Genomic DNA, 24,753 nt, shown 5'->3' with positions numbered 1-24,753 from the left:
CCAACAATTCAAAGCATAAACCTAACAGTATATATAGATTTTAAGCTGGCTATCCTTCTGCTTTGCACTTTCATTCTCATCTTTAGGTTGCGGTAAAACAGGTAATAACATAGTTTGATTTTAAAGTTTTTTCTTCAAGCTGAATAGACTTGAAAAAGCAACATAAAGATAATACTGAACAAGATAATCTGCCGTAAAACCTAATTAAATAAGATAAATAATCTGCCCTAAATCCCAATTAAATAAATAAGCTCATCAAACCCAATTAAATAATTATATAAATTATCTTTCATAAAACTCAATTATTATCATTATTTCCAAAAGTGTGAGTCATGATATTCCTCCTTTTTCCTCAAACTCAATCAACTTTTCTAAGAACATTTTATTCTACCTCCTAAATATGTCTTCAATATTTCACCTTGTTCTCTTCTCTTGCTGTTGCCTTTTCATCTTTTTCTTGGCATTCTCATTTCCAGTCTCTCCTCATACCCTACCCCCTGACTGAGGTAGGCATTTATCATGTATCCTCATTGGAGACATTTTTCTTGATTTGACTACCTCATTAATAACAAATTTGGTTACCCTAGTGGCCCCCCATCAGTTACACAATGAAATTCAAACACTAGATTAGCAGAGAAGACTCCGTCTTTGCATCACAACCTACTAATTCAGAAGCTTCACTTCCTACCACTCCTTAAACTGCAGTTACATTCAACATCAGAGAAGCTGTTAATTATCTTTTGTATCTCCAAGTCTCTTCTTCTCCCTGAATATACATTTTCTGTATCCTGCCTGATTTATGCAATTTTTACTCATCTCTCATGTTTGGATTGAACACTCTTGCATGTAAGAAGCCTCTCTTGACTTTGTTCCAGAGTTAGGTAAATTCTGCATCTATGTTCCCACAGAACTGTGTATGCATCTTTATTAGAGCTTTTGCTCCATTGTATTTTATTTTCTTAAAGTATGTATTTCCTACCAGACTATAAAGTAAGTGTATTAAAAAACTGTGTCCATTTATTTTTATATCCCAGAATGTTCCATATAACTTGGCACATAGTAAGCTCTTGATAAATGTTTTCTGAGTAAAGTGAAAAATGCCTCTTTTTCTTTAAAAAATTCCATACTAGAAGAACAGCATAGGGAAAAACATGTTTTGGAAAAGACAGACTAGGAAATATAACTATGTCAGATATTTTTTAAAAACGAGTAATAGTTAAATCATTTCATGGAGCTAATGGCAACCAAAATGATGGCAACTCTCATATCTACCACAAAAAAGGAAAACAAATAAATAAGATACAGCAAGAGAAGGGGATAAATGTAAGTTTTATCGTGGTTCTGTTTAAAAAGAGACATATGCCAAGCTATTTATATGAGACATATGTTAATGATGAACTCTAGCAGCATTTTACAGAACCATGTTTTTCTCTTACAGTATTTATCAACTCCTACCTCATATGGCCAATTTCCCATTAAGCATGTTAATAAAAGGAAGAGAAGATTAAGGATAATCTCAAATTATTGTTACAACAAACCCAGAAAAAGTACAGTATGAAATGGCATGAATATAAAATTATGTGGTTAAAACGATATCCAATATTTAAGAATATTTGGTTCTATAAATGGTATCAGAAGCTACCCTCAACCCCTTATCCTCTTTGGTTTTACCCTCTGCTCTACCTACCCAGTGCCCCTGCCTCTTTCCCATTTTCCTCCACTTGGTTCCAGCTTTCGCACCACCTGTAAAGGGCCTATGCCTGTGGAGGGCTAAGCAATCTGGGGAACAGGGGTTAAGACTGAGGCCCTAGTTGTTTAGAAGACATGTCTTTGCTTTCCCCAAAATGCACTTGTTTAAATTTTTCATTAGCATTTGATTCTCTAAAAGTTTAGTCTGCCAACAGATAATTAAATGTTGATTATAATAATTTATTTACATTTTACCTCCCTATTACCATATAGTCTTTTAGGAGTATGTATGCAATACAGAATTCCATAAATAACTAGGAATGCAAAAATAATAAATAAAGTTGGAAATGCATAACCCCATCAAATGTCAGAACTGTAATGGGAGAACATCATATAGAAAAACTAGTAGCAATGCCATAAAGGTGTTTTGGGGAAGATTTGGTATTCCCCTAAGCTTCCATCAGCTTCCTGCCTCAACTTACCCTTAAATCCAACAATTTAAATAGTAACAGTGTGTTTGGTCAGCAAATGAAACCTCTAATGCTTAAGTTATTGCTGGTAAATAACAAATTTATAGGGAATAGCACATTTACTGTTACTGAGTTATTTAATGTTCTCAAACGTTAGTGGTAAAGTAAACCATTTGTTGGGCATTTATTACACATCTCATCACATTTAATCCTCAAACTCAGCCTGTGAGTGACACACCCAGACACCATGTAGCCAGAGCAGGTTTGGCAGACTCCGACACACACCATTTTGTAATCTCTATGTTCTAGATCCTATGCTATCGTCATCAGCCCAGGTAATGCAAGCTTGAAATATCACATTTACCAAGACTTGATACACAGATAGGTTTATAAAAAATGTTAATGATGATAATATAAAAATAAATGGACTTGATCAAAACAATCAATAGAATTAGATTCTTTAGATTATAGAAACTAGAAGGAAACATTTCAGTTATTCAGAATAACAAGAAAAATTTTAAATTAAAAAAATCCCCAATTCAACAACACATAATCACTAGCTGTCCAACACACACAGTTCCACAGTATATACTCTATAAAACAAACAGAAAACCCCAGAAATAATCCTTGACCTGGCTATGTCTAAGCCAATACATAGATATTTATATTTTAAAAGTGACTGTGCAATCCCCAACTATACCATTTAATACTGGGCAAACCTTTTTTAAATAAAAGATATACAAGTAGCCAGGTGCAGTGGTTTACACCTGTAATCCCAGCACTTTGGGAAGTCAAGGCGGGCAGCTCACCTGAGGTCAGGCGTTTGAGACCAGCCTGGCCAACATGGCGAAACCCTGTCTCTACTAAAAATACAAAAATTAGCCAGGCCTGGTGGCGCATGCCTGTAATTCCAGCTACTCAGCAGGCTGAGGCAGGGGAATCCCTTGAACTTGGGAGGCAGAGGTTGCGGTGAGCTGAGATCGCGCCACTGCCCTCCAGACTGGGTGGCAAAGTGAAGAGTCCATCTCAAAAAAAAGAATAATAAAATAAAAAATAATTTTAAAAAATAAATAAAATATATACATGTACTAATAAGTTGAGATTTTTGTCTTTGTAAAAATAAAAGTTATCACTATACAAATCTAATTAGTAAGACAAGACAGACACTACAAATCTTAAGAACTGAAATTCAGCACATGTACCCTAGAACTTAAAATATAATAAAAAAATAAAAATAAATTAAAGAAAAAGAATTGAAATTCATTATTTTCCTATATAAGGCTGATTATTAAAATTAACTTTTCAGGAACAGAGGATTATTCATTGATAAACCTTAGGGATTGTCTTCCTACCTGCCACAGTGTAGTTAGAGATGAGGATGTTTTGCTTGGAGAATGTTTTTTATGGAGAGAGATGGTGTCTATTTTTGGTCTAGATTGTTTTGCACATTGTAGAAAGCAAAATCAGTAATTTCTCAGAAAAATTAAAGGGCCGATTGGAGAAATTTCAAATTATATGACTGATCACTTGCATTCTTTAAGGCAACCTACAAACTAACGTGGAACCAGCTCTATCTATCTGGTTAGCTAAATGAAAAAGAAGAGTAAACAGCACCTGCCTTTGGTATATTAAATGTTGGTTGCCATTATTATGATAAGTCAAATGTTATCAGAAATAATTTGGGAATATTGCAAAATTTCAATATAGATTATCTGCAATGTACCCCAAAGCTCAACTCATTTAAGTTAAAGTGATCTAAAATAGTTTTAAACAGCATAAGATTTTATCTTCATGTTGAACTACAAAAGCAGTAGGGGGAAATAAAAATGATGAATCCAATTTCTACCCACCATGGTGACTCATGACCTGCCCAGCAGCCTCCATGCTGACATTCTGGAGATAGTTGTGGCAGCGTTCCTTGTGCTCCTCCAGTGAACTGCGCTGCTTGTAGCTTCGTCCACAGTAGTTGCACTTGTGAGGTTTACCCACTGTGAAGAGAACTCAAGGTCAGTGTGCTGTCAGTCCCATCCACATTCAAAGCAAAATCAATAGCTAACTTTTGATAGTCTAGGGGGAAGCACTCATATAATTTTCAGACTTAAATCTCTTCCTCCTTTACATTCCCATTTTGGCAAGAAAAGATAATACATTTCTACCAAGACTAAAAGACAACAAGAAGACAGGCGGATCGTACCTCTGGCAACAGGGAAATACTGAATCAAATTCTTGCTCTGACTGTATTCTAGACCTTGAGGGCCTGATGATCAATCTTCAAATTATCTGACTCTTAATACATTGACTCTCAGCTTTGACTCATTAAAAGACAAATCAGGAGTATCCTAGATACATCATAAGTTTTTTTTTTTTTCTTTCTTTTCGGGTAAGGGCAGAGAATTTTACAGAAGAAAACTTAAAATGCAACAACTTGAAATGTCACCGTTTAATAAACAGATTATTCTTGGGTACCAAGAAGATTAAAAAGAACTCAAGTGGTGAGAAAAAGTACAGATGAAAGTAGTTTCCTTTCTTTTCACTTTGGTAACAACTATTCACACATGCAAAATTTTGTGGCAGATAAGTATATTCTCCCTCATCAGCTTTCATAATACCAAGAATTAACCTACTAGGTGCTTTGAGTCAGGATTATTACACAATATGTAGTTATGAAATGATAGTAATAGTTTCCAAAACATCTCACATTCAGGAAATGAATTATTCCCTAATAGCTAGGGAGCCATTATCTCAGTGTCATTATCTCAATACATCTGTTAAAATACTAAGATGTTCAGTAAAAAAAAAAAAAAAAAAACTTTAAAAAACAAAGTAAGAAGAAAAATATAATCTCTACAGAAAGAAGCATGTTTTAATGCATGACTCTTCATACGGACATCACAGAGCACTTTGACTCTTGGTTTTGAATGAATACAGAACAACATAAAACCCCAGGTGGTCTGTGCCAAAGCCCTCAGTAGTAAAGCACAATGTGATCCTCGCCCATGTCTCTATTTGACTCCCATAGGAATTATTTAGTTTTGCCCAGAGAATAACAGACAACTCTTTTTCATGACCAAAGATAGCATCCCTAACTCGTCATCTTATAAACCCATGCTATGACATTGGTCACAAGAGGAATTGAAATACTGTAACAAGGCAAGGTATTCATGGCTGCCTAAAAGTTTCACAGTACTAACGAAAAAGAAAACTACACCAAATCTTTTTTGGGGGGGGCAAAATTTTAATAGAATGTAATTGAGGTACACATAAATTAAGATCAGTTATTTCATAATCATAATTGTTTGTAAACTATCATAAAAGCTATTTATGGAGTGATTATTCAGTTTTTAAAAAATGTTTGGCAAACTAGCTTCTATTTTTTGGAACCATGGATTTCTGGGAAGTAGCTGATAATACTGTGCAGAACTTATATCACCATGTGACAGCATTAAAAATACAAGAAAATAAGTTTTGCTGAAATCATCTAGTGTAAATAATATAAATAAATTTACATGTAATTATGTTCCAAGATATGGGACTACATAAGAAAAAGTATCTGTTTGCGATTTGCATTACTCAATTTTGGGTTGTTCTGTAATATTTCTCTAGAAATAGTAACAAATTTACACTGAACAAGCTTATTAACCAATTAATACTTATTAAGCGCTTACATTGAAGCTAATAGCCCACTGTAAACTACTTCAGTCATTTTCTGGTCTTCCCTGGTATTAGTCCCATCACATTATGATGCCTCTGTTGTACCATGAGCATATTCTCCAATACTTTCTTCCTCTTATTTCTTTAAGCAATCATTGTATCTTATCAATTTAATTAAAACATGGTTTTTCATTCTACTGCCCTTGGCTCACAACCCTCTAAAAGTCCCAACTCACCTGATAAGAAAGAAGAGACATGAAGTTTTTACTGTTTTCTACTCATTTTTTACTACACTCATTACTATAGCATCTGCTTTAATTCAGCTTCTTCCATTTTGTCCTCTATTTTAAAGCATCACTCCTTCCTCTTCATCCCATCATTGAATCCAACAGGGATTTGAGTTGGGCTTTGTTATAAAAGTACAACTTTAATTTTCCCAACTCTTCATCTCCATTCTATTCCAGCAACCCAATTATTAGGTGACATGTTGGATTTGGACATTTCTTACAACTACTCTATTTCCAATAAATTTGTTCTGGAGACAATCTATCCTTTTACCTCTCTCATTCATTCAATATGTATTTAGTAACAGACTACTGTGCATCAATGCTGACGAGGCTAAAATGTAAAGTGGAAAACAAATTCCCATGGTGCCTATCCATATGCAACTGACAGTCTGGTGAGGAAGACAGACATTTAATAAATACACAAGCAATATATTATAAATTGTGGGCGGTTACATGGAGCAAAAGAATGCTGTCGTAATATAACATGGGGAAACTAGTTTGAAAAGGTTGAACAAGGTCTGTTTGAAGTAGGAACATTTCAGGTGATAACTGAAGAAAAAGTAGTCATTACACAGCTGGGGAGTGGGGGTGGAAAGGCAGGATTTCAGGATTTCTGAGACCTGTAGTCATTTATTTTCTTCTATATACTTAGCTCCTTCAAAGTCTACATTCTGCCCTTACTACTCTTTTGAAAATTGTTTTCAGACATCACCAACAATCCCTGCAAATTCAATGGCTTTACTATCTCCACAAGACCATTTCTTATCCTTTTCATACTATTTCTGAAAAATAAAGTTTATAAAAATATTATTTATACTTACTCCCTATACATGTATTTATCTGTACATGAGTTTATCTTTAAAGTAATACATAATTAATATGTATAACATATATATTCATATAAAAGGACCAATATTTCACTACCTTTATTTTTATAATAGTTATTATTATTATTACTACATATTGTCACCAACTGAAGCAGACTTTTTCTCCTATTATGGAAGCATTTTTGAAAAGTCAGTGGTCTCTGAATCATTAAATCCGTAGACTTTTATTAATCCTTTATCTTCCTAATCTCTTGGCCACTATCAAGCTTTCTTGTGTCTTGGGTCTCCTGTTTTAGCATCTGAGATCAGATCCTACATTCCGCCCACTGCTTCTCAGTTTTTTCCTAACTTGCAAATATGTTACATACACCCCTTCAGATATTGTTCTCAGTACAATGTTCTCCCTCTTTGCTCTCTAAATGAAGTGCTCATTTTTATGAAACATCCACATCAGGTCAAGAATAATTTCCCATGTTTGTAAGCTCCAATTGGCCATGTACATCTCTGAATATCTGAATGAATCCCTTCCCTACAACAAAAACAAAGAGCATCAGGACACAGCTGTCTCCTCTGCTGTCACATAACTCTGTTCATACTCTGTTGATGCATTACTTATAACAACTGTGTTGTAATTATCGATTTGATATCTATTTATTTCCCTAGTCCAAATGATGAGCCTCATAAGGACAGAGATCTTGTTTTACTCAATTTTAAATTGATAATACATATCAAATTATTAAACATAGGAGTCAATATGTATTTGCTGAATGACTACTTCAAATCCATACTTTCAACTGCCTTTTGAGTCTTACCTCATGGATATTCCCCCAAAAGCAAATCATTCAAGATACCCACAACTATCTTCCTCCACAAAACTCCCTCTTTGTTCTGACTGCCCTCCTTTGCTAGCATTACCACTGTTCTAATACTCAAGATTCACAACAGTGCACCACTTTTTTACCTTCTACCTCTTTTCCTACTTCAAATCGCTGCTAAATTCCATATACTGGACTCGTAAAATGATTCTCAATTTGATCCCTTCTTTTCATTCTCACAATCAATATCCTAGTTCAGGCCTTCATTATTGCTCACCTGGGCTGGCATAATAGACTTCAAATAGGCTTTCTCTTCCCATGTGTAATTATTTTATTCCTCTCTCCAACAACCTTCAATAACTGTTAACTTTTATTGAACTAAGTTGAAATCCCTTTACCTGGCATTCAGCACCCGATACAATCTGGTCCCAAAGTGCATGTCCCACTCCTACCCCAGGCTCCAGTCAAAATTACTTTGCACCTACACTTCTGAGTCTTGTTTTTTGCTGTAATGGCCTCACATGATTCCTACCTCTTGAAATCGTCCGCATCCTTCCACTTCCAACCTCCTTAACTCTGTTCCATTTTAAAGTGATCTTTCTCACTAAAGAACTATTCCTGTATTGACCCTCATGCTTAGAACGCTTTGAAAACTCTATCACTCTATCTTACATTATTTGTGACTTTTACACTGGTATTTACACACCAATTTTCATCTTCATGTTAGATCTTGACCTTTTTGAGAAATTTTAACCATATCTTATGTATCTTTGTAACCTCCAAAGAGTTTAGCAGGGTGCTTTGCTCACAGAAAGAACTAATCAGTGCAGTTTTTATGAGTGAGACCATCTCGAAACTTTTAAAATAGCTTTCTCTCATTAGTTTTTCTTAAATCTTTTTCTAATTTCAAATGTAAAACATTCACATAAAAATTTTTTAATCACCAGTAAAATCCATAATTATATCATTTAGAAATAACTGTCTTTGGTATTTCAGTATCATACTCATGCTTTTTTTAATGCATGCAAAGATAAATTTTGGTGTGAAAATGAGTTATTTTATACACTGTATTTTATAACCTGTTTATTTTATTGAACAGTATATTTTGAACATTTTCCCATATTATGAAGTGATATTTTTGTTGCTGTTGTTAGGTAACATTTTCTCCCAGATTCTAGAGTTACGGTAATGCTGAATTATTCAGTTTGCCTAGCATTCTGAGTCCTTTTTTTTTATTAGTTTAATGACTATTTTTCTTTTTACCATAGTTAGATATGCCTATTAAAAAAAATCAAATAGTCCCAAGTGGCATTTAATGAAATACACAGTCTCTTCCCGGTGCTGCCCTACCTGCCCCCAAGCAATCTAATCGAAATCCCAAAAAGCAACCATTTTCAGCTCCTTCTTCTGGTGATTATATTCATATTTCTAAATAATATATAGGTTATTTTTATTCATCGGGTTTAGAGATAATCTACTGCTTCTGTGTCTTGGTAGTTAAGGATTCAGCTCTTACAAACACCCTCTCAATTCTCACTTCTGTGGTCTTTCAATAGTTACATAATCATTTCTGATAATAGTATAGAAATGGAAATTTCCAGTAGTCACAGAAATATTAATCATAACATACTATTTGGTTCAACAGTGATTACATTTCCTTTTTTGTGCAGCTTTTAATTTTTCCTAGAGTTAATAATCGTCTCACTTTTTATTTTGCTTGTGTTTCTATATCCAGTCCACTTACTCCCCTCCTCTGAGGTTCTCACACCTTACTGATAACTGTTCTAAACACTCAGAGTCCAAAACAATGTCATAGGTCCTTGCCAACCCCACTTTCCTCTTGCTTTCTCACAACCATTGGCACCCCTTTCCCCAGTTGGAACTGATGGTACCCTGGGTTTATTACAGAGTTGTTATCCAGAACTTTCCTTTGTCTCCCTCATGGTTAGTCTTTTGCTGCCTGAACCCCATGTTTTCCTCTTTGTTGGGTTTAGAATTTCCAAGTTGAAAGTCATTTTCTCTTAACATTTTGAAGACTTTTTTCCACTGGGCTACTAACCTCCAAAGTTTCTTTTTAAAAGTATTATATAAATGTAGCTTTATATGTGTCCTGTTTGTCTGAAAGCTCTTAGTAACTTCAGTTTGTCACTGATGTTCTGAAATTTCTGAAATATGAATGTATATCTTCGGTCTAAAGTCTCTTATTTGGATGTTTGTCCCTTACCTCTCAAAAAACACATGTTTGTACTATATATAATAAGTACATACTGTTTCATATATTACAGAATATTTACATATATACAGATAAAGCATATAAATATGTGTTTAACATCTCTTCACATTATTACTATAGTTGTCAAAAGTCTATGGCTATTTCAACTTAATTTTTATATATGGCATAAGAGTCTTAGACCATTCTTTTCAAAAATATGGGTATTCAATTGTTCTAGACCCATTTGTAGAAAACATTATCCTTTCCCCCCTTAAATTATCTCAGTACTTTTGCTGAAAATCAACTGATCAATTTGGGGTCTATTTCTGGACTCTATTCCATTCCATTAATCTCTATGTCTATCCTTAAACCAACAGAGCAAGTCTTAGGATAAAGTTGGAATCAGGTAGTGCAAGTCATCCAAATTTGCCTTTTCAAAACTATTTTGGCTATTTTAGGTCTGCATTTCCAAACAAAGTTTGAAATCAGTTTGCCAATTTCTGTTAAAAAGTCTGTTGGGATTTTGACTGAAATTGCCTTGAACTGACAGACTCAATTTCAGGAGAAACCAACATCTTAACAATACTGAATCTTTTAAATCATGATAATGTCTCATCTCTTCATTTATTGAAGTCTTTAATTTATCTCAGCAATGTATTATAATTTTAAGTGCACAGTTCTTACACATATTACTAAATTTATCTCTAAGTATCTCATACATTTTGGGATGTTATGATCAATGGCATTGCTTTCTAAATTCCAATGTCCAACTATTAATTCCTAGCATATAGAAATACATTTGATTATTCTCAGTATGTCAAATAAATATGTGCATTACCATGTTTATTACATCATTATTCACAATAGCCAAGATATGGAATCAACCTAAGTGTCCACCTTTTCTTTTTACATTCATCAAATGATAACCTTCATTATGAGGAAGTTCTTTTCTACTCTATTGCTGAGAAATTTTATAATACATGAATGCTGAATTAAGTCAAATACTTTTTCTGCAACTTTAAAGATAAACTAAAATCTTTTCTTTTTTAGTCTGTTAATATGGAAAATTACACTGAGTGGTATTTTTTTTCACCCAATGTTAAACCAACTTTAAATTCCTAAGATAAATCCCACTTGGTCATGATATATTATGCTTTTTATATATTCTAGATTCAATGTGTTAAAATTTTAAGGACTTTTGCATCTGCATCATGAAGAATACCATTATGTAGTATTTTTTTCTTGTAATGTCTTTGATTTTGGTGTCAGAGTAATGTTGAACATAATTTGTTTGGAGGCCTCCCTCCCTCCCTTTTCTATTCTCTAGAGGAATTTGTTCCTTTAATGTTTTTCTTAAATTACATTTTCCTTAAATGTTTGACAGAATTTACCAGTGAAGTCATCTGGAGTTTTCTTTGCAGGAAGGTTTTTAACTTCAATTTCAATTCCTGGAATAAATATAGGCTATTCAGAGTATGTATTTCTTCTTGAATGAGTCAATAATTTCTATTTTTTATTTCATCTAGCTGAATTTGACATAACGTTATTCACAATATTCCCATATTATGCTTCCAATGGCTACAGGATTTTTAGCGATTTCCCGTTTTTATTCTGGATGATGCCAAATTATGTGATCTTTTTATATTGATTGGTCTTGCTAGAGGTTTATCTACTTTATTGATCTTTTCATATAATCAGTCTTCAATTTCACTGACTTTTCTCCATTATTTTTGTTTTACTCTTTCATTGGTTTCAGTCTTTATCATTTTTATTTTTTTTCTTAACATACTTTGGATTGATCTTGTTCTTTTTAAATCTCTTAAGGAAGCTTAAGATCATTAGTTTGAGATTTTCTTCGTTTCCAATATAAACTAAGTGTCTAAATTACAAATTTCCCTCTAAGCACCACTTCTACACATCATGTTCATGTTTTCCTCTACATTCTTGAATACATGGAGTACATATATAATGGTTGTTTTATCAACTTTGTCTTCAAATTCCACTATTTTGGCCATTTCTGGATCTATTTCTATTGCTTGATTATTCTCCTGATTATAAATAATATTGTCTATGTTTTTGCATATCTGTTAGTTTTTTAATGGAATGCTGGATATTGTGAATTTTCCTTTAATTGATTCTAGATTTTACTGCATTTCTTTACAATGTGATTGACTTATCCCAATATGCAGTTATGTTACTTGGAATTAGTTTGATCCTTTCAAAATTTACTTTAATGCTTGACGGCAGGTCCAGAGCATGCTTCAGTCTAAAGACTAGCTTAGCTCCAGTACTAAGGCAATACTCTTCGAAGGACTTTACTCAGTGTCTTGCATATTACAAGACCTTCTCACTTTGACTGGTGAGAATTAATTATACCCAGACTTCTATGTGTTCCAGAAATTACCTGGCCTTCTGCTTCCTAGTGTTTCTTTTCCCAACTTCAGGTAGTTACCTCGTACAGATAAGTAGATAACTATTTAGCCAAAGAATCAAGGGAGCCCTCTACTCTGCAAAACTCCAGAGCTTTTTCTGTGCAGCTTCCTCCAATGTGTTACTCTGCTTTGCATGCACTAAACACACTGGTCTCCCTGGTCTCTGATCTGTCTTCTCAATTCAGCAAGACTACCTGGCTCTGGGTTTGATGTCCTGGAGCTATGGCCTGGAAATCGCCTCAAGAAAGTAAGTTGGGGGCATAGGACTTACAAGTTTGGGTTTTTTTATTTTTATTTTTCTCTCTCAAGGACCACAGTCTTGCATTGTTTATTGTTATTGTCTAAAATTTATCTAATATATTTTGTCTAATCTTCTAGTTGCTTGAGTTGGGAAGATAAATCTGGTCCCCAATACTTCTTCATGGATTAAATGGATTTTTTAAATTGGATTAAATACCAAGAAGTCACACTAACTTTTAAAGCTTTAGCACCAATACAATTCAGGTAACTGAAATAGTTTCCTATAAATACAATCTTAAGATGTGTTACAATACTAAGGATTCTACGACACAAAAGACAGCAGTGTTTCTCAATTGCCTCAAAAGTCAACATATAGTCTTTTCTTTGACATATTGTCCCTCACCAATAGCCCTATAGTAACAAAAATGAGAGATTTACTGGTGTAATCTGTCAAAGATACAGAGACAGATTCCAGATATGAGGAATGAATTACAAATTAAATATCTAGTAAAGAAAACTTGACAATTTGGCCAACTGTTCAATTAAGAAATAGTTTCCTGGCATTTACTAGCATTTCATCTACCTGTCTTTATGTGGAATCAGAAATACAAAATAATCTGCCCTCATTCCCCTAAGAACCCATATACCTACCAAAAAGTAAGAGAAAGTCAAATTGCCATAAAAATTTTTCGAAATAAGAACATTTACCATAAATTCATGGAGTACTATGAAGAACCAAGTCTTGTTCACTTACATTTTTTTGAAATATGTCACTTCAAGAGTTATCCTAGTGAAATCTATAAAACAAATTACAATAGCACTAATACATGTGGTAAAGGTTTTATTCTTTATATAGATGTATGTACATTTACACATACAGAAACATACAAAGCAATGCATTTATATATAGAAAATATATTTACCATTTTTCATAACATAAATTTAACATTATGCATATATCACATTTATTTTTCTTTAATAAAATTAAATGTACCTACTTTCCTATAAATACTCTAAGGCAAAAAATAGGAGTCTGAAATCTAATTTACCTTATAGAATTATAAATTACTCTGAAGAAATATTAGCAATGACAATATGGCAAAACAGGCATTTAATTTTTTTCTGCTCTTAGTACTGGTAAGTTTTACTATGTCTTAGTGGTCTGTTACATTGCATGAACTCTGTGTATGAACAATTTTAAGGTTTCTGATCCCCATTGCTATACTGCTGCCTCAAAAACAGTGTTGCAAATTCATATTCAAAATAGAAGTGTGCAAGAAAGCCATTTCACCATGCTGTCACCAACAATAAATACTATCCTTAAAATAATACATTATCCATTTATGTGCTAGCCTATATCCTCAAATTGTAGTAAGGCACTTGGGGTGCTGAAGCAAACTCTTAGGGATACTGTATGATATTTTCCATTTTTAGGGAAATAATATGAGATACCTCTTAGACATCATGCACATTACTTATTCAGTTTCAACATTGTATCACACTACATTCCTTTCAATTATGTCATATCTTTGTGAAGCTGGGTTTCAGTGGTTGCTGCACTACAAAGCAAGCACTGCATGACAATCAATATGGAACAGGAAAAGAGAGTGGCAGTGTCCAACTTGATTTCAAGGTTGGGGAAGTTGTACCATGCCCAACACGGCATACAATCCCATTAGTAAGTAACTGTGGCCATCTAAGGATGAAAATAAAACAAAACAAAACACTGTTTTGGGTTTCAATTTATATATTATAATTTTCCCAAATGGATAAAAAGTTGTTAGGGCACAAATCATTATTAAGTTGTTTGGACCTTACTACTTAATAAAATGAAACTGTTCAGTATTACTTTTAGCCATAAATGCACTTTGACAAAATTATTAAGACACTAGGGTCACAATGAACCAAGAAAGTTTGGGAAAACTGAGCTAGGTAATAAAATGTAATTTGCATTTCTTTCACATTTGCATTAGTGAAACTAAACGTTAAACAAAAAAATTATTAGCCTTTTGTATGATATCCTTTCAAATTATCTATTTCATGCCTTCATCTATTTTTTAATTATGATCTTACTGCTTTTGTCTTTCTCATCAATTTGTTCGCTCTCTGTGTATATTAACGCCTTTGACTTATTTCTTGACTTACCTATTTTACTTATGCTTTTTTTGAGGTTTAGAGGTTTTATATTTTTGTATGGTCAAAATTGTTGGTAGTTTCCCACGTTGTGATTTCTTTACTGTTTTAAGTTTTAAAATTCTGCCTGATGCAGAATTTTTAAGAAATATCCACACCTACTTTTTTTTCTAAATCTTTAGAAGTCTTAATGACTCTAGATTTCTTTTTTTAATGAAATGATTAAGTGGGAAAAGAATATTTGAGAAAGGAAACAGAGCCCTACCTGAAAAGTGAGACATCTTTCAAAGAGTATCTCTTTATATGAAATCATTTCAGGATAATTAGGTGTCTGTCAAAAATCATTACAGTGAAATAACTTTTATCTCTCTAAGGACAGTTTACTAAAGTACTTGAGGGTGGGGGGCATGAATGTTAAATGTTTAAACAATCTGTGAGACAGTATATTTAATGCAGATTTCTTAGAGATTTACAATGTACATGAGCACTATCAGAGGTTCTTTTGGATGTTTAGCTGCAATAACAAAAAAAGCAAACAAATAAAATTTATTTAACCCAATGTTTTCCCAAAAAACTATATAGTATAATTTTTTTATTTTAGCCACTAGTAATTTCCCAAGTAAATAATTGTTTGTGAACATACCGTGAGGAACACTGCATTATGACAATAAAAGAGGCACAAAAAGCCAGCATTAGTACTATTTTTCTTTTTCTTTTTGTATTTTTTTGGGTGAGACGGAGTCTCGCTCTGTCACCTAGGCTGGAGTGCAGGAGTGCAGGAGTGCAGGAGTGCAGTGGCGCCATCTCAGCTCACTGCAACCTCCGCCTCCTGGGTTCAAATGATTCTCCAGCCTCGGCCTCCCGAGTAGCTGGGACTACAGGCATGCACCACCACATCTGGCTGATTTTTGTATTTTTAGTAGAGACGGGGTTTCACCATATTGGCCAGGCTGCTCTCGAACTCCTGACCTCAGGTGATCCGCCCGCCTTGGCCTCCCAAAGTGCTAGGATTACAGGCGTGAGCCACCGCGCCTGGCCACATTAATACTGGTTACTCTTCTTTAACAGGATATGCCAGGTGTTAAGTTCCTTTAACATAAATTTCTTGAGCACCTCCAGTGTTCCACGTCCACATTCTAGGTGCTGTAGGTACAGCACTGAATGAGACAAATGTCATTCCTGCATCCACAGAGCTAACATTATTAACCATCCAAATATTGCCATTTGTTTTATAATGTAACAATATTCAAAGTAAATTGAAAATCTTATACAGGACACAAACACCAGGAAAAAATGTATATAAAAAAGTATGTGTGGGATCTTTAAAGTAAAATCACAGACATTTGAAAGCAAAAGAAAACTCCTTTTTATTGTTTCGGGCACTCTGGAAGAAAAATAGGCACAATTCAAAAAAGAAAATGTCTTATGTAAGATTATTTTTATAAGAGCCTAAGTTGTTGGCATCTACTTTTCTATCACTTTAAGTAAACATGTTTCCTCAGATTTCTTGAACTTAACACCTAAAATAAGGAAGCAAAATGGGATTAAGCAAAATATACATTGTAACATATTTTGGCAGTGTAACAGTTATGCTTCCCCGGCATTTCCTTATCACATAAAATATTTTATTGCTTATTTTTATCATTGCTAATAAAATAAACAATAAGCAGAAGTAGATGTTTAATCTCTCTAAATTTTTCCATTTCTGTTAAAATATATACATATCAATTATTTATTCATATAACATATAATTTACCAACTGCCTAAAATGTGGCATATATAATCATAATAATAAACATTATATTCAAAAACCATTTAACTCCAAGGGTTGCTCACTTCTTTCACTGGAAGTGTAACATAAATTATTTAACAGATTGGTTGATGAATGTAGGAAAAAGACTAGAGAAAGTATAAAGGTGCAAAAAGTCTTAGCGTGGCGAGGAGATGGTACAGTAAAATCTAAGACACAAGAGAAACAGCAGATATATTTGATACTATTTCATTATTACAAATATGCAAAATATTCATTATGGGGAACAAAAAGTAAACAGAAAGGCTAGTAAGAATTCACTAGGCATACAGATTAAATGAATAATCCAAATTACATAGACTCTTCCTTTTAATAAGATTGCAATTCATCAAACTCCTAGCATATCCTGGAGATATTGCAGGTTGAGTTCCAGCCCATCACAATAAAGAATATATCCTGATAAAGTGGGTCACTCAGATAAAAGTTATGTTCATATCATACCATAGTCTATTAAGTGTGCAATAGAATTGTGTATAAAAACAATGTATATACCTTAATTTTAAAAATATTTTATTGCTAAAAAATGCTAAACAGGCCAGGTGCAGTGGCTCTCACCTGTAATACAAGCATTTTGGGAAGTGGAGGCAGGAGGATCACTAGAGCCCAGGAGTTCTAGACCAGCCTGGGCAACATGATGAAATCTCGTCTCTATAAACAATACAAAATTAGCAAAACTAGCCAGGGTGTGGTAGCTTGCACCAGTGGTCCCAGCTACTTGGGAGGCTGAGAGGCTGAGGTGGGAGGATCACTTAGCCCAGACTTTCAAGGCTACAGTCAGTTGTGATTGCACCACTGCACTGCAGCCTGGGCAACAGAGCAAGACCCTGTCTTAAATACATACATACATACATACATACATACATACACTGTAAAGATAATCTGAGCCTTCGGACTCATAATCTTTCCACTGGTGGAGGAGGGTGTTGCCTTGATGTCTATGGCTACTGATTGATAAGGCTGGTGGTTGCTGAAGGCTGGGATGGATATGGCAATTCCTTAACATAAGGCAACAATGAAGTTTGCCACATCAGTCAACACTTCCTTTCACAAAGGATTTCTCTGTAGCATGTGATGTAATTTGATACGATTTTACCCAGAGTAGAATTTCTTTCAAACTTGGATTCAACCCTCTCAAACTCTGCTACTGCTTTGTCAACTAAGTTAACATAATATTCTAAATCCTCTCTTGTCATTTCAACAATGTTCACAGGATCTGCACTAGAAGATTTGATCTCAAGAAACCACTTTCTTCACTCATTGTAAGAAGCAACTCTTTATCCATTCACATTTTATAATGAGACTATAGTAATTCAATCACATCTTCAGGCTCCGCCTCTAATTCTAGTTATGTTGCTGTTTCTACCACATCTGCAGTTCCTTTCTCCACTGAAGTCCTGGACCTCCTGAAAGTCATCCATGAGGTTGACATCAACTTCTTCCAAACTCCTGTTAATATCTTGACCTTCTCAGATAAATCACAAATGTTCTCAATGGCATCTAGAATTCTGAATCCTTTTCAGAAGGCTTTCAGCTTACTTTGCCCACATCCATCACAGAAATCACTGTCTATGGCACCTCTAGCCTTATAAAATGTATGTCTTAAGTAATAAGACTTGAAAGTTGAAATTACCCCTTGAACATGGGCTGAAGAATACATGCTGTGTTAACAGCCATGAAAACAACATTAATCTGCTTTACTTGTCCATCAGAAGTCTTGGGTGACAAGATACATTGTCAATGAACTATAATATTTTGAGAGGAATTTTTGTTTCTGAGCAGTATCTAAACAATAGGCTTAAATTATTCAGTAAACCATATTGTAAACAAATGTGCTGTCATGCAGACTTTGCTGTTCCATTTATAGAGCACAGGCAGAGTAGACGTAGCATAATTCTTAAAGACCCTAGGATTTTTGGAACGGTCAATGAGCATAGGCTTCAACTTTAAGTCACCAGCTACATTGTCCTACCAAGAGAGTCAGCCTGTCCTTTGAAGCTTTTAACCCAGACATTGACTTCTCCTCTCTAGATGGCATCTTCTTCTAATAGAAGGCTGTTTTGTCTATACTGAAAATGTGCTTTTTACCACAATCACCTTCATTAATTAGCTTAGCTAGTTCTTCTGGATGACTTACTATAGCCTCTACGTCAGCACTTGCCGCTTCATCTTGCACTTTTATGTAATGAAGATGGCTTCTTTCCTTAAACCTCACGAACCAACCTCTGCTAGCTTCCAACTTTTCTTTTGCAGTTTCCTCATATCTCGTGGCCTTCAGAAAATTGAATATTGTTAGGGTCTTCCTCAGGATTAGGCTTTAAGAGAATGTTGTGGCTGGTTTGATCTTCTGTCCAGACCACTGAAACTTTCTCCATAATCAGAAATAAGGCAGTTTGCTTTCTTATCACTTGTGTGTTCACTGGAGTAGCATTTTAAATTTTCTTCAATAACAGTTCCTTTGCATTCACAACGTGGCTGTTTGGCACAGGAGGCCTATCTTTTGGCGTGTTTTGCCTGTTGACATACCTTCCTCACTAAGCCTCATCATTTCTAGCTTTGATTTAAAGTGAGAAATGTGAGTCTTCCTTTCACTTGAACACTTAGAGGCCATTGTACAGTTATTAAGTGGCCTAATTTCAAGATTTTTGCATTTCGGGAATATAGAGGCCAGGTGAGGGACAGACAGACAGAGAAACCGGCCAGTTGGTGGAGCAGTCAGAGCTTACACAACATTTATCAACACTAACATTTAAGTTTGCCAGCCTGTACAGGTGTGGTTTGCGGTATCCTAACACAGTTATAATAATAACAAGAAAGATCACAGATCACAAAACAGACATAATAATGAGCAAATGTGAAACACTGCAAGAATTATTAAAATGTGACAGAAAGACATGATGTGGGCATGTGTCATTGGAAAAATGGTGTCAACCGACTTGCTTGGAATTAGGGTTACCACAAACTTTCAATTTGTAAAAAACGCAGTATCTGTGAAGTGCAATAAAGTAAGGCACAATAAAGGAAGTTATGCTTGTATTTCCTTTCATCTGACTTTCTATGTTATAATAACTCAGGCCTATGAGTAAGCAAATAATTTGGATAGCAAACAGCTCCCAAAATAATCAATTCAGAAGCAAATAGTTTGCTCTAACTTATGGAATATTCATATAAAGAATATGTATTTGTATATCCAGAATGTGTCTTCTTACTTGGATCTCAAATTCTAACCCTAATGCCAGTTGTATGTGAAGCCTAGGTTAAGTTAAATTAGGAAATAGTTGTACCTAACTCACAGCATTTCTGTGAAGATTTTTTTTAAATCCATATGGAACACTGAAGGTACCTGACACACAATAAATGGAAAATTTTTGGTTTTTTCCCTGTAGCAGTCAACACCTTCTAACATATTATTTTTTAAAACTGATTCTTGCCTGTCTCCCCTCATTAAAATGTAAGCTCCACAAGGACAGTCTTGCAGTCCACAATCTCACAGAGCTTACATTCAAGTGGGGTGGGACGGCACAGACAACATGTGTATAAACTAAACACCAACATAATCACAGACTCTGATTCAAGCTTTTTATTGAGATAGAGATAGCAAAATAGAACTAAGGGGATGCTTCTGGTAGGTTGCTTATGGATGCCACTATTTTCAAAGAGATGACATTCAAGCTAACATCTGAAAGATAATGAGGCAACTGTGCCAAGATCTTGAGAAAGTGCTGAAGGTGTTGACTCCTAGGATCATCCATTAGTTCAAAAAGAATAGGAAAGAATAAAGAAACCTCGGTTGCAAAGAACCCAGAGTGAGGTATAAAGTAGAAGAAGATCAGACAGGAGAAGTGGGCAGAACCACCAATGGCCATGATTAGTAGTTTGATTTTATTATAAAAGCAATGGAAAACCATTAAAATATTTTAAGAGGAGTGACATGATTTAAATCAGATGTTAAAGTAACATTCTGGTTGCTATATGGAGAATAGATTGGGAAGCAGGAGTATAGTGGCTGAGAGCAGAGACCCTAGATTCAGAGAGACCAGAGCTTATTTCTCAGCTTTCATGAGTACATTGGAAGTTGGATAAAATGCAAATATATAGTTAAAATGGTATGGTTTTTTTGCTACATCAGACGATAATTTTTTAAAGTACTCTCACAAATATAATTTATACTATTGCTAGATTTATTTTGTCCTAAGTTGCTGTATGTCTTCAAGCATCATGATATATTTTTGTTTATAAAAGCATGATACAATTCTTGTTTTATTGTGCTGTGGGTGAGTATGTGCATGTTTGAAATCTAATGCAATAATACATTGTTGCCAAACCATGGAAAATAAAAGAAAGATAAGGTTAAAGTATAATCTTTATAAGCTGAGGAGGCATACATGTACTATGTAAAATGACAGACTGTATGAGGACATTAGGTAACATCTCTTTCTTTAAACTTGACTCTACTTATCTGCAAAATAAGGCCCTTAAAATGATTCTTGCCACAAAATAAGAACTTATTCAATATACCCATAATTTTTAATTTTTTTAATAGACTAATATTTATCATGTACTAGGCAACATACACAACCACCATTGACCTCCATGAATCTTTAAAACCTTCCTAGTTAATATAAGAATATTCAAAGAAAATAATCTGTCCGTTAACTAATTCATTCAATCAATATGGTATATAAGGGATGAAGATGCAAAACAGAATAAGCTCTCTTCTTTGAGATTCTGAATTTAGGAACTTTTATTCTTATCCAGATGCTTATCATCATCATCATGTTTCTATACAATTTAAAGGGGCTCCATTCTGATAGATGATTCATGATACTTTACATAAAATTTTATATTCTAAATATATTTTACATGCTTATGATGAATGATACTTTGTTTTTATTTTCCTTGTCTGATTTTCTACCATTTGAGAGTTTTCTTACAGTATTTGGCAAGATAGTATAGGCTGTGGATGAACAGGTTTCTTTGACTCACATACACAGATCAAGTAGGAAAAATTGAAAGAAAGGGTAAAGGTTAGGTTAGAAAAAACCATCCGAACAAAACCCCCCCGCCCCCCTCCCCCCCGCAACATACACACGTCCCAGTGTGTCATACCCTTCTGGATACTGGGTGAGTAATAAAGTTTGTGTGCAGCCTCTCCACTTCTGTTGTGGAGTTGCAAACATGCCAGGCCTGCAGACTCATGGTGTGGAAGGGAAAATGTGAAATGACCAAAGTTAAGACTGTCCACACTAAATCCATGCAGGGTACAAAACTGTGGTAGCAAGCTTTGGAATGAGGACAATGTAGAATATATAAAACAATGAGAAAGCACCCAGGAATCTTGTCCATTTCTTTAGAATTCCTGAAAATAAAGTAGGAAGGAAAGCTTCCTACAGTAAATTGATCTTCTAAATGACTTGCACCGAGGTGAAAAGAGCTACATAGAATTATAGAAGAAAGACTTTTAATTCCTTCTAGAAATAGGCTCTGAAAGAAACATGACTACTACAATTCATAAAAGATGAGATTGTATATGCTATTAAAAGTTTTACTTTCTTTTATAAGAAACATATAAGGAAGAGAAGATACATAATGATTATTGGTCTGGGGTAGGGGGAAAGAGGTGTTCTACGTGGTGGAAATCACATGGGCTGTCTTACAGCTGGCCTGACTGAAAGTGGCTTTTACCTTCTGGGTAAATTTCAATGAGTAGGACCTCAAGTGTGTGTTTTAAGAGTCAAGAATGGAAATATTAATCCCATCTCCTTTCTTCAGTGTTTATCGCAAAGCATACAGTGAAGCAACAAGGGCATCAGTATCAGGATTTGATGGATGAAATCAGCACAGCACAGTTATGCAAATCATGTGTGCAACTGACACTGCTTGTGTAATTATCAGTATAATCCACCTCTATCAACCACCTCCAGGAAGGAAAGGAGGGGCTAAGGGTGGGGAAAGTTCACACTTGGGAGATCACCCAGAAAGTGGGCCAGGTGCCAGGTCTACAATCAGTTTAAAACAGTTCCTTCTCATGAGAAGCCTGCAGGACAAATTATACTACATTTAATGCACCATCACTATTATGAATGAGCTGCACTGGATTCAATTTCTAAACCAGCATAATTTAACTCAATGTGTCTACCTTTTGTTGTTTTTTAAGGATAACCTTGGAAAATCCGGTTTAAAAAAAAAAAAAGTCATGGTGGTCGGGTTTTTTTTTGTTTTTTGTTTTGTTTTGTTTTGTTTTTTTTTTTTGAGAGACAGAAGAATCTCACTCTGTCACCCAGGCTGGAGTGCAGTGGCACGATCTCTGCTCACTGCAACCTGCGCCTCCTGGGTTCACGCCATTCTCCTGCCTCAGCCTCCCTTAGCTGGGACTACAGGCGCCCGCCACCATGCCTGGCTAATTTTTTGTATTTTCAGTAGAGACGGGGTTTCACCATGTTAGCCAGGATGGTCGCGATCTCCTGACCTCATGATCCGCCCGTCTCGGCCTCCCAAAATGCTGAGACTACAGGCATTAGCCACCGCGTCCGGCTGGTCTGGTTTTAAAATAATGTAAACATGAAAACAACTAATTATCATAATCTTCTGGCCAAGTACCTAATTTTCAGAAATTTTTTGTCCTCAATCATTCCACAAAACTATCAGTAATATTAATATCCAAAGGTTTATAACTTGCAGCAATCCCATCTTATACAAAACATTTTGCGTGATACATACACTGAAGAAAGTTATTTATGTACTTTTTTTCTGGTAGTCATTACAAAAAAAAGTGAAGTAATGTGGAAGAAAATGGTTGAAGGATTGGGGGAAAAGACTTATAAGAAAGAGCAGACCACAAAACTCAAAAGAAGAGGGGAAGATAATTTAAATAAAACAAAATAGAAACTGGTGTATTATAAAAGAGAGTAAGTGATGACAAATGCTACAGTACATTAGAAAATACTTTAGCTTATGAAATCACTAATCAGTTGTCAAATTAAAGAAATGATGTGATCATGATAATAAATTCCTTAGAGAGGACAAGATGTTTGAGGGTATACTACTCTTGTGACAAATCAAGAGACTATTTCTATGAGATTTAAAACTAGAGTAACTAACATTACATTGTTTCTTAAAACAATATGGCAAAGATGAGCTCCATCTTAATCCAAGCCACATGGTAATTTTTTATTTTATTTTTAAGAAACCTGAAGATGTAAAAAAGATTATCTTGTCTTACCAGTTTCTCTGAGGGCATGTAGCATATACCTTAAAAATACATGTTAGTTTGAAATTCTATTAAAAATAAATGTGCAAGTATATTTAAATGCAAGGTGAGTCATAATACTTTACAGTAATTTTCTCATAATAGGTAAAGGCATAACTGAACAAAATATAAACTAGGCTATTTAACTGGGAATTTTAAAAGCCAATATTAGGAGCTAATATAAGCATTCAACATCTCTGAGCTATTTTTGTGGACAAAATATAGTCCTTGGAATTACAGGGACTTGAAAAATAAAGATAGTCCTTATATAGATATATCTATATGTAGATACACACACAGACACACACACACACACACACATACACACACACAAAATGTTTTTTAGTTGGGAGGAAGTTGTTGTTTTAACAGATGGGGATTTATATGGTACATCTGGTCCAGTTCCTTTTTATGGAACAGAATAGCTTTAAACTGACAATTAGACATAAACAACAAACTTCATAAGCCGAAAATTGTCAAACACTGAATAGATCACAAAGTAGTGTTGTAAAAATCAACATTCCTAAAGTGTTTGGAAATAAAAGAGATATATGTTCAGAATAGTTTAGGCATTATCAACCCTAAGTCAAAAGAACTTTGACATTGTAAGGTTCCTCAAATCTCTCTTACTCCAAAGTTATGTGACACAGATAACTAATTTTACAAAGAGTAGTTATTTTTAAGTGACATGCACAAATACATAATTATATCATATACTAAATGCTGGTTCAATTGAAAGCTAAGGTTTTACTTAGAATTTAAGAGCATTATTGAAAATACGAAATAATTATTTTCTTAAAATGAGGATGAACAAAAATACTAGAAAACAATTCCTTTACTTATTTGCTTACTTAAGGACATTTTACTTATAAATCTTTGAAAAATAACTTAGTTTTAGAACTAACAAGTATCTTAAATATATGGTACTCAACAAATACTTG

General features: G+C 34.4%; 1 protein-coding gene across 2 annotated transcripts in view; it reads right to left on the bottom strand.

The window, feature by feature from the left end:
• Positions 1-24,753, bottom strand: part of IKZF2 (IKAROS family zinc finger 2 (Helios)) — a 165,778-nt gene that overhangs the window by 18,448 nt on the left and 122,577 nt on the right. For both annotated transcript variants that reach the window (XM_011990876.1, XM_011990875.1), the window contains one exon: positions 4,010-4,147. In XM_011990876.1, coding sequence (XP_011846266.1) covers positions 4,010-4,147 — 138 coding nt within the window. The remainder of the gene's footprint in view (positions 1-4,009; positions 4,148-24,753) is intronic.

Source organism: Mandrillus leucophaeus, unplaced genomic scaffold, assembly GCF_000951045.1.
Source record: "Mandrillus leucophaeus isolate KB7577 unplaced genomic scaffold, Mleu.le_1.0 Scaffold386, whole genome shotgun sequence".
NCBI classification, from domain to species: domain Eukaryota; kingdom Metazoa; phylum Chordata; class Mammalia; order Primates; family Cercopithecidae; genus Mandrillus; species Mandrillus leucophaeus.
The sequence above is the reverse complement of the archived record's forward strand: the minus strand, read 5'-3'. Positions and strand labels throughout refer to the sequence as shown.